Below are 21,883 nucleotides of genomic sequence, written 5' to 3'. Positions count from 1 at the left end.
AGAGTCAGTCAAGGTAAACAGTGAACACATTTTGTTTGTTGTTTAATGCAATATTCCGACTGTATGCCCGGACCTGATAATCAGGTGATCAACAGCATGATCATCAATTTACATTAACGGAATGCGAGGACATGTGTCCACCAAGTCACCAAGCCTGACTACCCAATCGAATCGCATGGGTTGTTGAAAAGCAATTTTAACCCAGGTTTTCACGGGTATTAAAGAAGAAAGGTATGGGATCATGCATACCTCATATTGAAATCAAAGGCTTTGTGACTTGGAGATATTAATATAAGTATTAACGTTCATTCCGGGAAGCAAAAACTAATAACTTTGATAGGATATACAACAATAAAGTTCCTTACCTTTTCTCCAGCTTTGATGGAGAATGTGACATCACTGACAACGTCATCAAGGTGACTGTCATACCTCAAACTGACCTCGTCAAACTCAACCGCACCCTGTTCGGGCCATGACTCAGACACCTGGATATTACCTGAAATAATGTGAACACCTGGTTAGTCTAGGTAATCTGATTAGTTTGTGAACACCTGGTTGGCCTATGAGCACTTCGTCAGTCTGTGAACAGTTGGTCGGGCTGTAAACACCTGGTCAGACTGTGAAGACCTGGTCAGTCTGGATGCAACTCGTCAGTCTGAAAACACTTGATCAGTCTGTGAACATCTGGTCAGTCTGAGAACACCTGGTCCTCCATGAACACCTGGTCAGACTGTGAACCTGTGACCTGAGAAACATCCAGCAGTCTGAACACCTGGTTGGTCAAGATACATGTGGGAAGTCTGATCATAACTGGTCCTCCATGAACACCTGGCCAGACCGTGAACATCTGGTCAGTCAGCCTTCACCTGCTCTGTCTATGGACACCTGCTCTGTCTATGAACACCTGGTCAGACCGTGAACATCTGGTCAGTCAGCCTTCACCTGCTCTGTCTATGAACACCTGGTCGGACTGTGAACATCTGGTCAGTCAGCCTTCACCATCTCTGTCTATGAACACCTGGCCAGACCGTGAACATCTGGTCAGTCAGCCTTCACCTGCTCTGTCTATGAACACCTGGTCAGACCGTGAACATTTGGTCAGTCAGCCTTCACCTGCTCTGTCTATGAACACCTGGTCAGACCGTGAACATCTGGTCAGTCATCCTTCACCTGCTCTGTCTATGAACAGTCTACTGAATAGTCTGGGTTAAATTGTAGTGTAAGAACCACGCCTATTACCTGGGGTGGAAATAACCCATTGCCTGTTACTACGTCCGTAGTCCAGTGTTTTTCTGTCTACTGTAGAAACTAGTTAAATTTGTATATCACACTGTACTATTACACTACAGTTGATTTTTCAACACACATGTTTAATCTATGTTGTTTAGTTTAAAATTAGCAAGAATACAATGGGGTCTTTGTTTCAACACAAAAAGAAATGTATCATGACAGACCAATTGTATGGTAAGAATGACTGACCATCCTTGTGTTTCTGGAACTCTGATGTAAGCAGTGTGTATTCCCTTATCCTCTCAACAGCATTCATGTTCATCTCCACCTCTGCCGTCATCCGCACCAACCAGTTGAGCAGAGCCGAGATCTGACCAAACATTGAACATAGTTAATACTCAACCTCTACTCATATGATATCAGGTCAACTGACAAACACCAAACTAAAAAATGTAATTTTTCAAGTAAAATTGAGATTTTCATACTTATCCTGACTCATGATCTTTTGCTTTTCTCCCTTTCCCTTGCGAATGGTAGTGGAACACTTGAATCCCTTGAAGTTCCCGAAGCGGACGTAAAAATACACCCACCTACGAGTTACCTCCCTTTGCCCTTTCCTGCTTAAAAAGTCATGTGACCAGCCTTACTTGTCACTCTCTCCTGATTTTTCTGCCCATGCACTTGGATCTGATGTGAAATCCGAGGTGTTTCCAGCGGGGAGGTTGGGAGGGCTTCTCGTCATGAGTCAGGATAAGTATAAAAATATCAATTTTACTTGAAAAATTACATATTTTTTCTTATCCTGACTCATGATCTTTTGCTTATAGAATCCGACGGATTGGTGGTGGGTCAAGCCACTCCGTGGATTCATCAGCTGTCCTTAGATACGTCCTGTATCCCCCCCATTGGGAACTGCAAAACGGCATTTCCGTGGTCCTATTCTTCCAACTTCCGTTATAACTCGGGGGGACCACTTTCTTGTCTTACCTCAATCTCAGACAGGATGAATCATGTTGATTCATGTGGCTTCAGATAAACTAGTATCTTCTTATTACTAGATATCTTATAACAACCCATAGATTATGATAAGATCTTTATCATAAATGAGTTGAGACCCCTTCACGTACAGGTAAGATCTTTACCCGTACAGGATCTTCAATCACTCATGCTAGTCTGTCCTAGACTGTGTGCATGGACTTCCAAACTAATACTTTTCCTTAGTAAAAGTTATCAACAAGTCAACGTGATAAAGGGTGAGATTTTCCAACCCAGCGCCTTTGAGAAACCGTTAGTTGCTGTGCTACAACAAGAGGCCCAAATTGGTGAATGCCTGAGACGTCTTCAGTGGCTATGTCTCGGAGGTAGTGGTTGGCAAACACTGAGTCCGACTTCCCATAACAGCCCTCCATAATTGTTAATATAGATCAATTTCCATGCAGAGCTAGTGTTGACGCCAACGCTCTGACTTTGTGTGGGTTGGAAGCTCTAGGAGGTTCTAGTCCTGCTGCTTTATAGGCTCTCATCCAGAACGATATCGTCATTCTTGAGACTTCTGCTGATGTCTCTATGGATAATGGGATGAACAGGCGCTTGAATTTTCGTCTCCTTGTCTTAGTCTTTTGAACATATATCTCCAGGGCTCTGACCGGACACAAGGATAGGTCCTCTATATCCTCTGGTCCGAGGATTGTAGATAGCACTCGTACGTGGAACTGTCTATCTGGCTGACCAGGTAGTTGGTTCTTGGCAATGAAGTCCCATCTAAGTCCTACATGAACTGCAGCATGTTGCCCCGTGTCGAATCTGGTTCGACCAAAGTCCAGCGTATGTATCTCTAATATCCGAGCTGCCGTGGCTAGCGCAAGCAGGAACAGAGTCTTCTGTGTCAGCAGCTCGAAGGTAGTCTGATCTAGAGGTTCGTAGGCATCACTTGTAAGATGACGTAGAATTACATTCAGATCCAAGGACGGAGCTCTGAACTTCTTTTGCTGGTCCTCCAGTTTAAAAGATCTCAGGAGAGCAAGTAATATTGGTACTTTCGTCAACTTGATGCCTGTTTTCATAGTAATCACTGTACTGATGGCAGCAAGGTATGTAGATAATGCCGAACCTTTCAGATGTCTAGTCTGTCTAAGATGACACAGGTATTCCGCCACTTGAGGATAAGTAGCTTTCATAGCAATGAAGCCTATACATCTGAAACTTCTGCCACTTGTCATCATACAGGTTACGAGTAGATCTGCGTATCCTCTTTTCTTCAAACATGTTTTGATACGGTCCACATGTGTAGCTGGAACAGTGTTGTGTTCCTGTGGACTTGCTTGGTGTGCGGATGTATGAGTAGGTTTGGCCAATCTGGTAACTTGATTGTTGGACTTCCGAGATCTTCTATTAGGTCTAGGAACTATACTCTCTGTGGCCAGTATGGCGCGACCAAGGTCAGTTGTAGCGCCTGTGTCTGTTTGATCTTCAACAGTACTTTCGGTAGTAATATCAGTGGTGGAAACGCATAAGCATTTAGTCCTTCCCATGATATGCTCAGTGCATCTGTTGCCCAGGCTTGAGGATCTGGAACTGGTGAAACAAATGTCTGTAGTTGTTTGTTGAACCTCATGGCAAACAGGTCTATGCATGGGGATCCTATTTCCTTTATGATGAGCTGAAATGATTCTGGATGGAGCATCCATTCCGTAGGTGACGGGTGCAGTGGTCGGGAGAGAGCGTCTGCAAGCACATTCTTGGCTCCGCATATGTGACATGCCTTTATCCAGATGTTTGCCTCCTCCGTGATGTCAGACAACTGGAATGTGAGCTGTAGTAGGCTTGTGATCTTGTAGATCCTTGCCGATTTATGGAGAATGCCACTGTAGAGTTGTCCATGTGGACCATCAGCATTCTGTTGTTCAGCGAGCCGGCAATACTTGTAAGGCGTTGATCACGGCTTTCATCCCCAGCAGATTGATGTGAAGATGCTGCTCTGTTTTGGACCACTTCCCTGATGCAACTTGATTGTTGAGATGTGCACCCCAACCTTGTATCGATGCGTCTACGTGGAGATGTGTGTCGAAGGCCGGCTCTTGTAAATAGGTGCCTCCGCAGACGTTCGACCTGTGGGTCCACCAAAGTAGGTACCTCTTAAGATTGTCTGGCAGCAAGATAGGGTTGACGCTGTCCAGATGTTTTGTGCGAGTCAAGTCCTGCGCCGAAGTTAGTAGACCGAGTAGACATTGCCATGTTCGTAGTGTTAACGGAGAGATGACTGCTTGTGGAATCATGACTTGTATCTTGACCCAATGATCTTCTGGGACCACAATTCGATTCTGTGTTGTGATAATTCTTATTCCCAGCAATTGAAGATCTTGTTTGATTCTCCAACTTCATCAGGTTCACTAGCCATCCTAGTTGCGTGAGCAACTTAATTGTGAAGTTCAGCTGCTGTCTGAGTTGATTGGCACTTTGAAGAAACTGTATGCCGTCGTCCAGATACTGTAAACGTATTATATTTCGCGCAGGTTTTATTTTCGCGCAAAACATTTTAGCGCGAAAATTTATACACCGCGAATAAATCTGTCATTCATTCAGTCTAGCCACGCTCGCCCCTGAGTTGTTACCATATCACATCAAGTTTGAAGACAGAAATCTACGGGAATCTTAAAATGACGACTGATAGTAGCATAAAGAATCATACTTAACAGTCGCTGTAATGTATTTCCCAAAACATAATTAAATAATGAGCCAAATCCCATGGCGAATTGGCGAAAACAGCAATGTGTTGTGGCGCCATGGAAATTGGTCACATGACAGATGGTTTGATACAAAACAGAATACCATGAAATGACTTCGGAAAGAAATAATACAGCAGTATTTTATTTATTCATTAAGATTTTATTTACCAGTACAAAATGAAGCGAATAGTCACTTAACACTCAATCATCTCATTCACAACAACCCGGCTTGTTTGAAATCACAAAGAGTTTCATATACAGTAGAAGTTAATTCGTCAGATCGTCAGAATTCAGAACATAAGACTGATGTGTTTTTCATCTCTTCCGTGTGTACTTCTCTTAGTGTGTACTAGTATATCGCACAGATAGGGATGTCCTGTGAGTATGCAATAAACGCCGCCTGACAGGTTAAGCCACTCTGTTTGTTTTCACTGCTATTAGTGGCAGCCAAAGAGACAGCTGGCAGTTCCAGCAATTACTGATTGCGCGAATAATTGACCGCGCGATGTAGTCTAAACTGTCAATTCCGCGAAAATTGCACCACGCGAAAATATGAAATTTTTAGAGTAAAATTAATATTTTTATACTTATCCTGACTCATGTTTATTTGCTTGTCTTCTTCTTCTGGCGAACCTAGTGGAACACTTGTATCTCCCAATTGAAGTTCCCTTCAATAAAAAATCACTCATTAGTACTGACCACGAGTAACCTCCCTTCCACAAGCGCGCGAACGAGGGCGCCACCTGAACCCATGTGCCTCACTCTCTCCTCATATACTGAGCCCAACACCTGAATTCCAGGGAAATCCAAAGTGTTAAGTGGGGAGGACGGGAGGGCTTACCTCATGAGTCAGGATAAGTATAAAAATATTAATTTTACTCTAAAAATTTCATATTTTACCTTATCCTGACTCATGTTTATTTGCTTGTAGAATCCTACGGAATAGGAGGTGGGATTATATATACTTTGGATTTTACTAATTAGTGATTTGAACTGAGATAATTGTAATAACCCTAAGGGAACTTCATGAAGGCACTGAACTGAATTCCTGCTGTTAATACCAGCTGCCTTATAAGAAAGTTATTACAATGTATTGAATATAATAAAAGTATATAGAACATTAATTAAGCTAAAGCTATTAATGTGATAGTATAAACTGTTGATAGTTTATAATGAATACTTTTATAAGAACCAAAGTAGTAAGCTTACAATATGCATATATGTAAGTTATAACAGAATTGTGCTTAAGGTATAATGATACTTTAAGCTGTATAATAGTAACCAACTACTGAGAGTTTGTTAACTAATACATGTTATGAAATGAACATATTAAGGTTAAGCTTAAGGATTGAAACTTAAGCTGAACATATATATAATAGTAGAACTCCTAAGAGTTGTAGGCATATATATAGTATGATTATAGTACTGTGCTTAAGATATAATTAACTTAAGCTACCTAAATAGCCAAAATAACTCCGTAGAGTTTGTTAGCTATTACATTTATAATGTAACCATAATGCTTAAGATATGATGAAACTTAAGCTAAGTATATGATAGCAAAAAACTCTTTCGAGTTTGTTAGCTAATATACTTATATGATATAAGCACAGTACTGAGCTTTAAGATATGAATAAACTTAAGCTACATATATAATAGGAAAAAACTCCGTAGAGTTTGTTAGCTAATACATGTTATAATCTAACCATAATGCTTAAGATATGATGAAACTTAAGCTACATATATAATAGCAAAAAACCCCGTAGAGTTTGTTAGCTAATATATTTTTATGATATGAGTATAGTACTGTGTTTAAGATATAATGAACTTAAGCTACATATATAATAGCAAAACAAACTCTGTAGAGTTTGTTAGCTAATACATTTATAATGTAACCATAGTACTGAGCTTAAGATATGATTAACTTAAGCTAAATATATAATAACAAACTCCATTAGAGTTGTTAGCTTATATATTGTATGATATAATAACCATAGTACTGAGCTTAAGATAATAAAAGAACTTAAGCAAAATATATATAGCATGTAGCTATTTAGTACTGTTATAAAATAAGTAAAATCTGTAAGATTGACTTATCTTCTCCGAGGAACTGTCAACTGTTGTCGCGAGGACCATGGGACCTAATTGGTGGATACCTGAGACGTCCTCGGTGGTGATATCTCTCAGATAGTGGTTGGCAAACACCATATCGGATCTCCAGAAATAACCCTCCATTATTTCAATAGCATTTGTGTAGAGCAATGTATATGTTAGCGCTCTAATATCATGAGGATTAGAAGCTCATGGAGGGTCGATCCTGCAGTCTTGTAGGCACGTAGTATGACAGTTCTGATCCAAAAGGAGATCGTACGTGAGACTTCCGTCTGCGTAGCTTGATAGAGGAAATAATCTCTTGCATTTTTCCCTCCTGTTTGGCTCGGTGGAGATATATTTTCAGTGCTCTTACTGGCCATCGTGATAGATTCATCGTATCATGGGGTCCAAGTATATCATCAAAGCGTGTTCATAAACCTCACTTGTGAGGTGTTGGAGCACTATATTCAGATCCCAAGTTGGAGCGTGAAACTTCCGTTTTAATCCTCCAATCGGAAAGCTAAGTAGCAAGGCGAAAAGTAACTGGGTTAGAACTTGGCCCGTTCTCAGTTATGATAGAGCTATTGCTGCAAGATAGGTGGACAAGTTGAGCCTTATAAAATCTTAGTCTGACGTAGATAACATAAGTAGTCCGCCACTTGAGGATGAGTAGCATATCTAGCTGTAAATCCTTCTTTGCAGCATAATTGACAAACTGTGCCATTTGTCATCGTATAAGTTGCCAGTTGAGTTACGCAGGGCAAGCTAGACTGCTTTGCCGCTCTGGCTGAATAACTTGTTATTCAGACAAGCCTTGATACAATCCATACGTGGAGTTGGAATATATCTGGCTTTCCGTGCGCTTGTTTGGTGTGCGGATGTATTAACAGATTCGAGCACTCTGTAAGGTGTAGTATTGGTTCTCCGATTTCTTGAATAAGAGTTGGAAACCACTTCCTCGCTGGTCAGTAGGCCGTGACCAAAATCAGATGGAGGCTCTGCTTTAGACTGATTTAGAGTAAACTTGTGAGATTATGCGCTGGTGGCGGAAAAGCGTAAGCGTTGAGACCTTCCACGATATGCTTAGCGCCTGTTGCCAATGCTAGTGGGTCTGGAACTGGCGATCTGAATGTTGTCAGTTGTTTGTTGAATCGAATGGTAAATAGGTCTATTAGTGTAGTTCCTATTTCCTTGATAATTTGAGTGAATATCTCTGTATGGAGCATTCATTCTGTCGGCGATGGTATGTGTGGCCGAGAGAGAGCGTCTGCTATCACATTCTTTGCTCCTGGAATGTGGTATGCTCTGACATGTATGTTGAGATTGTTGATTAAATCGAACAATTGAAAACAGAGTCGATATGTTCGGGGACCTGGTTGAGCTTAGTTTGTTCACATAAAAACGCCACTGTCGAATTGACTGTGTGAATCATCCACTGGGTATACTGTAGTAAGTTGCTCCAGTGTATTAAGGCGTTTATTACTGCTTGCATCTCTAGCAGATTTATGTGTAATTGCTCTCTTGATTGCTCATAGCCCTGATGCCGTCCTGTTGGCAAGATGGGCTCCCCAACCTTATAGTGACACATCTACATAGAGAAGTGTTATCGATTCCAGCTCTATTAACGAGACGCCTATTCAAACATTCGATCTCTTGGTGCATCATAGTAGATGAGGTTTGACCTGAACCGATGATTGAGCGGTAGAGATTCGTCTAGATCTGAATTGCTGATGACTTGTAGCGGATGTAATTGTAGTCTGCCTCTGTCTGTCATGTCTTGAGCTGAGCTGAAGTCGCGTAACCCCAACAGACTCTGTCACTGTCGTAGTGGTAGTGGAGATAGTAAGGCTTGTGGAAATGACTGTTGGATCTTGATCCATGGTCCTCGGTACAATTATACGATTCTCGCCGTTACAAATCAAAACCTAGAATAGCAGATCTTCGCGAAGGTTCTAGGTCCAACTTAAGTAGGTTTACTAACCATCTAGTTGTGTTAGTAGCTTGATGATGAATTCAACTGTAGTCTGAGGCGCTATGGATTTGGATCCATTTGTATCCCGTCGTTGAGGTAAATTAAATGCGAAGTGCTTGATGATGTAGATGCATAACCAGGGGTGACTGCCATCGTTGAACTTTATGTAAAAAATCGTCTGACTGCCGTGTCCTCGTCCTACTTGACAGGGGAGGTCTCTAACCTCAAGAAGGCAGCCCAATCATGAAGGTTTAGATTAGCTGGACTGTAAGGAGGCTTGCTCGTTCACTGATATATTGTTGTCACTTGCAACCTATGTGTTGAACTGTGAACTATGATCGACCTCTGCGTGAGGGCGTTGTCCATCTCGGTCCAATCAGAACAAGGCATTTTGATTCTGTAGAGTACCCGGCGCTGTGACGCCACGGTGTATCAGGAAAGGAACCTTGTATAATATAGTGCCGTCGTTGATATTAGAACAATCTTCGGTCTTCACCGTAACTTCCCGAAGTTACCCGAGTGACCACGTGTTTCGAGGGTTGATGGTAAACGCGCGAACCTCCGGCGAAAATACCTCGGCTCTGTAATATTAATGCTGGATAAGTTATTTTCCAGGCTGTCGTGAAAGTAACTTCAGTCTTGAAGATAATTCCGACTTCCTTATATAAGGTTCAATAACCTTGCAAGTTGTCAGCTTGTTGACTGTTAAAGCTGAACTTGTTGTACATATTACTTCTGAGGAAATCGTTGACGATTATGAGTTTTACTGGCTGTAACAAGACTGCTGTTCAATTTCGCTTTGGAATTGTCTGCAGATCTCGCGTAATGGTCACGCATGTAGATAACCGTGTATCGTAGTAGGTAGTCGGCGAAGATCCCTAATTAGGCTCTTCATCCGTTGATAAATTAATACAGCGGCGTTGTGTGTTGTAAATAGCCTGTGCAATTGTCTTCGGCGTGAGGGCTTGTAGGCGGCATATGGCTTACAGTTGATAACAACTCATGTGATGTCTTGAACGGACTGGCGAGTGGCTATATATGACAGTGGCTGGTATATGGAGCCTTGGGGAGACTTCCTCGGCGCGAGGGGAGCGAAGATCTCGAAGTAGCTTCTAGATCTTCTGGGTGAAGTAGACTTGGAGCCACTTAGCCTTAGCGACCTTCAGCGAAAAGTATCGAAGTCAGAGTCCGATCAATATATGGCTTGCCCGCGAAGCGACCTCTGTGTTCTACAGGGTGTGGGCTCGGCGCAGCGCTCCTTCTCCGCCGATGTCCCTCTCAACTGGTGAGGCTGTAGCTCCTTAGCGAGGCTGACCTGGGACTTCCTTAGCGAAGTGTCTAGAGTCCGATCTTAAATGATACCATCGTCTTCCTCTGGCGTATGGTCGCATTATGTCGAGGAGACCTCGATCTGTAAGAAGATCTATGTGATGACTGAGGAGAACGGACTGGCGATTGGCTAGTGTATGTAGACCTTGAGAAGACATCCTTCGCGGAAACTGTGGGCCGAAGCGGTGATGGCCGCCGGCGCTCTGGGCTTCTCGAGCGTTGAGGGCTGCTATGAGCGTCTTCTAGGCGTTGTAGAACCACTTAGCCTTCGCGTCTTGCGCGAATGTCTGGAGTCAGTGTCCGATCCGACATATGAGTGCTTGCTTTGCGAACGCCCTTCGTACATGACAAGGTGCGTGCTAGGCGAAGCACTCCTTCTCCACGAAGCCTCTTGCAAAGGGTCAGACTCTAGCTCCTTCTCGGAGGCGGCCTGGGATACCTTATGCAAAGAGCTCACTCCGGGCAGGGTTGCCCTTCGCGGAGGCGCGTCTATGGGCTCAGGGGCCCTACGCGAAGTGCTAAGACAGTACACTTTATACCTTCTAGATGGAGGAAGTTTATGTTTGCAATTCCATATTTTTTTTCTATATCAACTTTATGTAAGAAGTTTCCATTCTGATCTAGGATATCACATACTAACATTATTCCTTTTTTTGCCATATTTTCATAGTAGATTGACTTTCCCTCTATTTTAATGTTATTATTAAACCATAGAGACTGGTTGAAAATATCTGATATTTCTTGCACATTTGTGTAACACCTTTTTAAGTACTGGCACCATGCCATTAACACGTCACTCCAAAATTGATTTGAGACACTGGGAATAATATTATTGCACACATATTGTGCATCAGCATACCATAATTTATTTGCAATGTCTAGGATTTCATTTGCAATAGATGTACATTTTGAACTGTTGAGCAGCAACCGTTTAATCCACATTATTTTTTGCGCAATTATAGTAATTCTTACAATGGGTACACTTATTCCTCCATCCTTTGGTTTAAGATACATAATTTCGCTTTACCTTATCTGTTTTTCCTTGCCACACAAAGTTAAAACACTTTTTTGGAACTTTTGTAATGTGTCTTCAGATGGACTCGGGATGGATGAAAATAGATGGTTTAACTTTGGTAAAAGCAAGGATTTTAAAATAACATTTTTGCCCATTGGTGTCAAATATCTCAGAGACCAAATATTCATTTCTTGGTAGATTTTTCCAAATTTATCATTATAATTTAGGTCTACAATGTTATTTAATTCAACATCAAAAACTATTCCTAAAAGTTTAAAATTTGATTGTGTCCAATCCAGATTCCATTCCTTGCACATCTTATACCTGGATCGTTTTTTTTGACCCTATCCATATTAGCCTGGTTTTTTCTGCGTTAACTTTTAACCCTGAAAATCTTGCAAAGAAAGCTAATGTGTTCAAAACTGCATACAAACTTGATTCAGATCCGTCTAAGGTCACTGTAGTGTCGTCTGCAAATTGGGCTAAAAGGCTTTGTATATTACCTATCTTTATCCCTTTAATTTTCTTATTTTTTCTTATTAGAATAGCTAGTATTTCGGCACATAGGATAAAAATGTAAGGTGATATTGGGTCTCCTTGTCGGCATCCCCTAGTTATCTTGAAAAATTCACTCGCAAACCCATTTACTAATACGCTTGATTCACTGTCGTTTAGCAATACTTGTATCCAATTTCGAATACATGGTCCAAAGTTGAAAAAATCCATTACATTTTGCATAAATTTTCTGTCAACCGAGTCAAAAGCTTTTTCAAAATCAATAAGCAGTAATAATCCTGGAATTTGATATGATTCACTATAGTCCATTACGTCGTATATCTGCCTTGTGACTTCTCCTATGTATCTTCCTTGAATAAAACCTTTTTGATCCTCGCTGATAATAAGTGGTAATATTGTCTTTATTCTATTTGCTATAACTGCAGAAGCTAGTTTGTAAGAGGTATTTAGTAGTGATATTGGTCTCCAGTTTTTTAGCATTTTTTTACTTTTACCACTCTTAGGGATACAAGTAATAAGACCTTGTTTTTGTGATACGGACATGGAACCATTTTCATATGCATATTTCAAGGAGTTAATTAGAAATTTATTTAAGTCATTCCAAAAACTTGAGGAATTCACTGGAGAAGCCATCCGGGCCCGGACTTTTATCATTTTCATTTTCTTTAAAGCGACAAGCGTTTCTTTGTATGTTATTTCTCCCTCTAAAGATAAGGCAGCTTCTTCTGACAGTTTAGGTATTTCATCTTCTATGAACAATTCTTCTAATTTAATTTGTGTGCAGTCTTCACTTAAGTAAAGTTTTTTGTAGAATGTTCTAGTCTCTTCTAGTATTTCCTTATAATCTTTTATCACTGTACCGTCCTTTTTTTCCAATTCCATTATTGATTTATTTAAAAAATTTCTGCTTTCTAATTGTAAAAAGTACTTTGATGGTTTTTCCCCTTGTTCGATCCACTTTGCCTTAGATCTTATGTATAAACCTTTTATCTTTTGTTTACTAATTTCTTCTAGGTCTTGTTTAACTTCATTTACTTTTTTTAAGTATTTCTGTCTTTTTTCCAGCTGGTTCTGTATCCAGGTCGATTTCCAATTCTCTCAATTTATTTTCCAAAGCCTTTTCCCTATTTAAAGTCATTTTCTTTTTTGTAGATGAATAATATATAGTCATACCTCTAATTTCTAGAAGTAGCATTTCCCATAACAGTTGATCATTTATGGTATATCTTGTTTCTTCAGCTTTTGCTTCCGTTTTAACTTCATATTGTTGTAAGGTATTCTTTATTGTAGTTTTTACTTTTTCAACATATTTTTCATCGTGGAGTAGAGAGTTATTAAACTTCCAAAATCCTTTCCCTCTTATCGTATCTCCCAAAGATATTGCTAGTGAGATTATTGAGTGGTCCGAATTAATGCTTGGGGATATATCTGTTTGTGTAACTGCCTGTAAGAGATTATGTGATACAAGGAAAAAATCTAGCCTTGATTGTTTAAGCGGGGTTGGTTGTCTCCAAGTGAAACGTTTTTTATACGGGTTTGATTCTCTCCAGGGGGTCTTTCAAGTCTAATAGAGTTATAGCGTTTAATAGTTCTTGTCTGGCTTTTGGGTTATTCGTGTGTTTGTAGTTATAGGTGTCTAAGTCACTGTCTAATACCATGTTCCAGTCTCCACATATTATAAATTTATCGTTTTCTTGTTGTTTTAACATATTTTTGATATTTATAATGAACTCGGGGCAATCTTTATTAGGTCCATATACATTAATAATTGTGTAGTCACTATCATGTATTTTTACTGTCAGTAGAATATAATTTCCATTATCCATATCAATTTGTTGACCTGTAACCTTAAATTCAAAATTGTTATTAAAAAGAATAGCTGTTCCCCTTGCATTGCTTCGGAAATGGCTGAAATAACATTCACTATAGCCCCACTGCTGTTTAATGAGCTGTTCTTGCTCAGTAGTGAAATGAACGTCTTGAAGACAGAATATGTTAGCCTTTTTTAGCCTTAAGAACCTGAATACCTGTTTTCTTTTAAAAGCATTATTGAGACCTCTGCAGTTAAGAGATAGAATTTTTAGATTTTCCTTATTTACATTTTGTTTCATTAGTTATCTTAAATGATTTGCAGTAGAAGGAGATGGTTTGATTGACCGTGCAAGTTCTTGGGATGAGTAATAAAGCATCAACAGCAGCAAACATACATTTGGGAATTTTTTGGTACAACAAAGGTGAACAAAAGATATAACAGCAAACAATATATATATGTGTACATTTCCGACTTCCGTCCTGTAATGCTGGTAAAGCATAATATACATTTTACAGCCTTTTCCGTCCGTTTTAATTATAGTTTGTTTTCACTTTTTATGAATCCACTTTAGTTTGGGCTCTGGTTCTATGATATTACTGATAATAACAGTGGCATAGCTTTCTGGATCATTTTTCTTCAGTTCCACAATATCGTGCATATCGTATTTCTGCAAAGGGCCCAGGCCATGTCTCGGTAACAAATATAATCCGTGGTACATAATATTACTAACAATTACATATGTAATTTTTGTTTACTTCAATTATAATGCCCACATTTATATTTCCCAGTATAAGTTGTTGAAAGTGAAAGGCATAATAATAATAGTATAATATTTCTATACCAATTGTGGTACCATGGCAGTTTACGTATTTAGTGGAATCAAATATTTAATACTTAGTATGGCAGCTACTTTGAATGACATAAAGTGGCAATTTAGAATGTTTACCCTGAGGGTACAATTCTTTTCAATGATTTTTCACCGTATCAATGAAAACAACAAATAACAAATAATCTACCAGTTAGGTTTAAATAATCTACCAGTTAGGTTTAAATGAATGAGTCGTTTTCCCATGGTAAAGAAAGATTCGTTTTGACAACTGCAATAACAATTGCTTTACATCATCAAAATTGGCATTTTCTCACATGCCAGCAGTTGTCCATACTTTTGGACAATAATCGAACATAAATATTGCAAATTAATAAGCATATTTTTGTAAAAATGAAGCGAATGTTCCATGGTAGTTTCTTGAATCCATAAATAACCAAATATACATAAATGTCAATGATTCTCTTTTAACATAGTACATACTTGTGTGTAAAGACCAATTTAACTAATGCTTACCGAGAATACTAAAACATACCTAAATTTACTTAACGTAAAACATAAAATACTAGACTATCCTCATTTTGGCAAGGACAGGGGTTATATTTCTTCACCCACATATGTTTTTAGCTCAATGTAATCCAACATACAATTGTTCTTTACTTTTGGACTGTAATCAAGCTTAAGTGTTATTGAATAGTAAAACATATTTCTTATTGCAGTATAGTCAATAGTCTTTTACAACTTCTACTATTATACATGTCATAGGGATTGAGCAGTAGCATGTCTCTTTTACATTAGTACAAGAGAAGTATATATAGTATATGGTATGACAGTCTGTTCTATTACCAAAACGAGGTAATAAGTTATTACAAATTTGATAAACCATTATAACATAGATTTCTATAGTAGTTTCATGAACCACTGACTAACCAAATGTACAAAATTATCATGATTTCCTTTAAAATAGTCAACGAAAATATAGGTATGACACTATCTTATAACCTGGTACACCTTTGGCGTATCGTAAAATATATAAATTGTCATCATTTTGACGGGAATATATGGTATATCACATAGTCAAGATATGATTTTGACTCAGCATAGACCAGCATACTATTCCTATCCATACAAAGGTAATGCATTTTACTTTACTATATTTGCTTTAGAAACAGTATTACTTTCCATACTGCACTGCATATTTAGGGAGGCTAGTACACACAAACACACCCATAGACAAATGTGCCTACGTATATATAGATATACACACATAGATATAATAGGTAGATAGGTGTCCAGAGTACATTTTCATAACAGTTTCATGAACCAATGACTAACCAAGTGTACAAAATTGTCAATGATTTCCTTTTAAAGTACTCCACATTTATAAGAAAGTATAAGTATAACACGTCTTTATCAGGAAAAGTCTTATCTAACATGGTAGACCCCTAGCGTAATGCGTATAATGATAATCTGTCCTCGTCTTGACGAGAATAAAGAGTGTATCGTATCGCCAAGGTATGTTTTGGCTCAGAACAGACCAACTTACAGTTCCTATCCATACATAGGTATTGCATTTATCTTTACAGTATTTACTTTAGAAGGGGTATTACTTTCTATACTATACTGCAACGTTTAGGCAGCCCGGTATCGCCAAACCATGTTTTTGACTCAGCGTACACCAACATACTATTTCCGTCTGTACAAAGGCAATTCATTTTACTTTACTGTATTTGTTTTAGAAGCAGTATTACTTTCTATATACTGGACTGCATGTTTTCAGGGGATTAGTAAACACAGATACACCCATAGACATAAATGTGCATGTGTATATATACATACACATAGACATATATATATAGATATAGTAAGTAGCTAGGTGTCCAAAGTACATTTTCATAACAGTTTCATGAATTGATGGCTAACCAAGTGTACAAAATTGTCAATGATTTCCTTTTAAAGTACTCCACGTTTATAGGAAGATATAAATATACCACATCTTTATCAGGAAATGTCCTATCTAACATGGTAGACCCCTAGCGTAATGCGTAGGATGATAATCTGTCCTCGTCTTAACGAGAATAAAGAGTGTATCGTTTCGCCAAGGTGTTTTTGACTCAGAACAGACCAACATATAATTCCCATCCATACATAGGTATTACATTTAACTTTACAGTATTTACTTTAGGAGGGGTATTACTTTCTATACTATACTGTAACGTTTAGGCAACCCAGTGCACACAAATACACCCATATATTTACATACGCAGATACGTATATATGTATACCCATACATACCTACACATACACATAAATATATATATAGATAAGCAGCTAGATGTACAAGAGAATAACTTACATCACTTATTTCTACCAATAATGTTGCTGTAGATTAATAGGTAATTTATTTTAGCAGAATTACATCGTATTCATTTTGGGGAGCCATGAATAGATTATAAATGGTTTACCTTTAAATGGCGTGTGTATCCAGAATAATCCAAAGTTCAAAAGAAACACACATGAATGTCAAAAGATACACATTGACATTTACACAAGGAAATATATGCGGGAGTCACATTGCATTTGCATTTCAGCATGTCCTTAGGTAGATAGGCTCACAACCATAGTTCGATGAAAGCTGTACTGAAAGTGAATTTTACACTGTTCTTTGACACCATCCTCCTTTGTCCAGACTGAATATTGAATATATATCACACTCTCGTCATATGAGTAATTTCACGCTATGGTCCTTTATTGTTTGTGTTTTTTACTTTGTTTTGGTAGTTAACATGTGTCGACATTGCATCTCTTCTTCGATGCTCGTCCAACCTAGTGGGTTGCGATGTTTTCCTGTGGTCGCTCGAGTGAATAAGTTTATCAGTAAATAATAAGCATGGTCGTCTCGGTTGTTCCGGTCCGCGTGATATCACACACATGAATGTCAGAAAATACACATTGACATTTACACAAGGAAATGTATACGGGAGTCTCATCGTGCTATGACATACATCTGGAATGATAATCGAAATGTCATCATCATATAAACATAATTCTGAATATCAGAAGCAAAGTTTTTTAGTAGTCTTCGTGGATATCCCTTTGACGAGGCTGTAGACCTGGGGGCTCGGAGCATACGTTGAGACGACGTGGAAGTTCTTCTAGTTTTATACTGTGATGAAGGAACGTCCTGGGAAGCAGGTCGCTTCTAGACATAGCGGACTGCGTCCCACGCTTATCCCCCGAAGGCAACTCAGGATATATCTGACTCCGATCTACTAGCCATGACTGAAGATTGTTTCCGAGATTTATCTGCCTTCCGTCTCAAAACAGACTGACTGACTGAGTTTAGTTTTACGCCGCTTTTAGCAATATTCCAGCAATATCACGGCGGGGGACACTCTCAAAACAGAACATAAATATTTATCAAAAGGCAGAAATTGGTAAATTAATATATAATTTACAACAAGAAACAATAGAACATGGAGTAATGCAACTAGGGCATTTTAAATGTGGATCGGTAGCAGAGTAACGTAATTTACAAACAGTGCAGATTTTTATTAACGCAAACTGCTGAGCAACACGGCGAACCGTGAATCAAGCAGCAGAAACACGAATAATTATCAATGCATGTTGAATAATGATACTAGTTACACCTCTATAGATGAATATAAGAGGTAACAAACTAAATATAAATAAAGGATATAGTGTGCAGGGAGACACAGGTGCTCTCACGTCTTGCTCACTGGGCGAAGAAGGAGAGAGTGAGGCACATGGGTTCAGGTGGCGCCCTCGTTCCCGCGCTTGTGGAAGGGAGGTAACTCGTGGTCAGTACTAATGAGTGATTTTTTATTGAAGGGAACTTCAATTGGGAGATACAAGTGTTCCACTAGGTTCGCCAGAAGAAGAAGACAAGCAAATAAACATGAGTCAGGATAAGGAAAAATAAGTACGTTTACAGTAACCGGCACTGCGTAGACCTCGATGCTGCAGATTGCTGCAGACAGGTGCCGATAGGCTTGGTTATTCGTATGAGTAATCATAGAGCCTACGATATTCCAAACGGATGTTCCATTGGAAGTGCTAACCTCTGATTGCAGTGATGATAAATCATTCTTCCCCTTATATACGCAGGCGATCTTTTATCAGCGACAACTTCCAAAATATACATCGTTTAAGCTGTTGTCAAGGCTAGACATCTATTAGATTCCCATGATGATAACAGGCCGTAGTTGTATGCTGTCTCCAAGGCTGCCGATGAAGTATTCCCCCGTACCACGGTTTTGTTTACAAGTCAGTAAACTTGCTGGTGCCTGCTCTGGCAGTGGGAGGCGTTGTCTGACGTGGACCAATCAGCTTCAAGCATGACGTCACCGGTGTTGTAGCAAGTTGGCCTTCATAAAAACTGGTGCAATAGTTGGTTGAGTAAAAGCGCACGTAATTCTACGCCGCTCATATAAACCTCTTGAATAAGGGTTGCTCCAAGTGTTAAATCTTGTTCAGTGATATAAATCACGTATTCCCATTGGGGATAATATAAGCCAGCATGACGAAGGAAGCTGTCGAGACGTATGTCTGTATGGATCTTGAAGAAATAATGATGTTGAATCTAGTTGATAGGATATAAAATCCTAATCCCCACACTGAGTGACGAGTGTTAATAATATCATCTGTACTTCCGTTCAAGTATTCTTGAAGGCGTTGTTAACCTTAAGCCCTTTACAAAGGTCGCCTTGAGCCTCTCCAGTACTTGAGATATCGGCTTCATAGGTGATATCATATTGTAGTCGAAGTCATCAGCGTATATGCAGTACGTCTCTGTTGGTTTGGAGTGAGTGAGTGAAGACAATATCCGCAGGGTATTTGCTACCCGGTATAAGACCTCAGCATCAGTGTAGATGAAGGGATTCCTTTCATCAAGTAGGTTGTCGTCCGAAAATGAACCTATTACAGGTGTAAGGTTTGTGCAGGCTGTAAACTGTAGAGATCGCACATGTTGTAGATCTTTTTTGTTGAGTTATAAACTCTGACAAAGCCAAACGTTTTCATCATTGCTTCGTTTTATCCAGCCTTATGGTAATAGAGTCGATGTCAACATCCTGCCTGTTGGTTCCCTAGGGTTCGCGAACCCTGTAGATGTCTGCGTTGCTGTTATCTGCTTGTAGATCTAAGCGTTCTCGAACCTTGTAGATGTCTGCAGCTTTCTCAAAGCTTGGTGTAGGTTAGAAGGTATCTTGGATATAGGTTCAACCGGAGGAATAATCACCAAGTCAAAGTTGTCATTACGCATCTTATAAGTGTAGACTTCATCTATATCCTTAGAAGGAGACTCCAAGTTCAAACCATTGGCTATCCAAGCTGTAACCTCTGAGTCCGGGAAGACGAAGTCTGGTTGTTCATCAGTTATCTCCTGATCGGTAGAGCTATGCCTCCGCGAATCATCATTCTGCGAACCTGTATCCCTTCTCGAACCTCCATCATCCCTTCGCGAACCTCTGTCTGAAGATTCCTCCCTTCGCAAACGTCTATCTTGAGAGTCCTGTCTTCGGGAACCTCTATCTGTGGATTCATCTCTTCGCGAACCTCTGTCGCTAGATATATCCCTTCGCGAACCTTGAGTGACTTCGCGAAACGTCTGTGAGAGATATGCGATCTCGATCTAGAGTGGCTAGATGTAGGAGATGGATCCTTCGATGTTCTCGAACATTGAGGGTTCGCAGATTTAGAACGGTGAGTAGGCATCTCATGTCTTCTAACCTCCTCCAAGATGAAACAGTCATCAGACTGTGGAGACCTTCGCAAAGGTGTACATTCGCCAACGTAGTCTTGAGAGGTAGTTCTATGAGGAGTAGGTTCGCGCAGGTCCGTGGGTTCGCGCAGGTCTGTAGGTTTGCGCATGATGTCGGTAGATGAGAGGCTTCGACGAGCCTTCGCTTCTTCCTCGAACCTACGTTCCATCATGGCCATCATCTGGTTGGTGAACTGTCTCATAAATTCACCCGGATCAAAGTCCTGCATTGATTGAAGCTGCTGCGGCGTAGATGAAGCGTTCGCAAACGCTGATGAGTTGTGTGTCTCGACTTCACTACGTTGAGAAGTTGGTGGTTGGTCGTCAAACAGCTGGCCTGCTGTGACAGTTGCAGTAGACGATCTAGTAGTCTTGGAAGTCGATTGAGTCGCAGATCTCGTAGGTACTTCGGGTAGAAGTAACGGGGGATCATCAAAAACGTCTACTTCACGCGGAGGTAATATCTCTTCGTTGAAGGATTTCTGATGCGTTGACTTACTAGGCCACGTAGATTTACCTTCCGATCTGGTAACAGATGCTCTCTTGTGCGACGTAGAAGAAAACGTCTTTTTCTTGGCTTGAGTCGGAGTCAACTGCGTTATAGCCGATCTCTTCTTGGCCCCCGTACCAGCAGACTGCTCCTGCAACGTACTAAACATAGCACCAGTATTATGAACTTCAGCAGTAGCAAGCAACATACGGTTGGCAGGCTGATCTCCTGTTTTATCAGCCGTGGCTTGAGATGACTTCCTCATCCAATCCATGGCACGTCTATAGATATAAGACAAATATTGATTAAATTGTAGATTTGATAAATCAACACAATAGGTACAACGCAAGCTGGAAGAACATGGTTTTATGCACAAAGGGCATTGGGGGTGAGGATCAGCCACGGATAACCTATGCCTGCAAACACTGCAAGATTTCATGAAATGTAAACAAAGTTACATAACGATGAAATTATGACACAAATACAAATAATTTTACAAATATTTTACAAATAATACATAGTAGTTATTGTCAAATGCATACACAACGTAATTTTGAAGAATAGGACCTAAATAAAAAGCATATAATGCTGTATACGGGACTCCAGTGCTCGCCCAACCATCCACTTAGGCGAAAAGGGAGAGAGTGACAAGTAAGGCTGGTCACATGACTGTTTACGCAGGAAAGGGCAAAAGGGAGGTAACTCGAGGGTAAGTGTATTTTTACGTCCGCCTCGGGAACTTCAAGGGATTCAAGTGTTTCACTACCATTCGCATGGGAAAGGGAGATAAGCTCAAGATCCTGAGTCAGGACAAGTAAAAATTATATCTTTTGCAGAAACATGTTTTAATACAAAATATACAGTTCTGAAAGATTATTGCTGAAAGATAAGACAAAATTAATGTTTTACTTTTTTCTATCAAGACACACCTTTCCGAAAAACAAAGAATGTTTAAGGAAACTTTTGGAAGTGCTTCAAGTTGAACCTACTTAATAATAATAATAATGCTAATTGTTGAGCCTAGAATCCAACACGATGCTGCTCTCTGACGTTACATTATTACCCTGACGAAATTGTACCTTCAGAGCTGCTAC

General features: G+C 39.7%; 1 protein-coding gene across 1 annotated transcript in view; it reads right to left on the bottom strand.

Moving 5' to 3' along the window:
- The window catches only part of LOC124272985 (ATP-binding cassette sub-family C member 9-like), a 96,162-nt gene that overhangs the window by 4,701 nt on the left and 69,578 nt on the right, over window positions 1–21,883 (bottom strand). Inside the window, exons 26-27 of the mRNA XM_046708223.1 lie at window positions 1,480–1,600; window positions 366–496 (exon numbers count right to left, since the gene is read on the bottom strand). Coding sequence (XP_046564179.1) covers window positions 366–496; window positions 1,480–1,600 — 252 coding nt within the window. The remainder of the gene's footprint in view (window positions 1–365; window positions 497–1,479; window positions 1,601–21,883) is intronic.

The sequence above is a fragment of the Haliotis rubra genome, unplaced genomic scaffold, assembly GCF_003918875.1.
Source record: "Haliotis rubra isolate DU_JTF1 unplaced genomic scaffold, ASM391887v1 Scf175, whole genome shotgun sequence".
In the NCBI taxonomy this organism is placed as follows: Eukaryota; Metazoa; Mollusca; class Gastropoda; order Lepetellida; family Haliotidae; genus Haliotis; species Haliotis rubra.
Note: the sequence above shows the minus strand (reverse complement) of the source record. Positions and strands in the feature narration are given on the sequence as shown.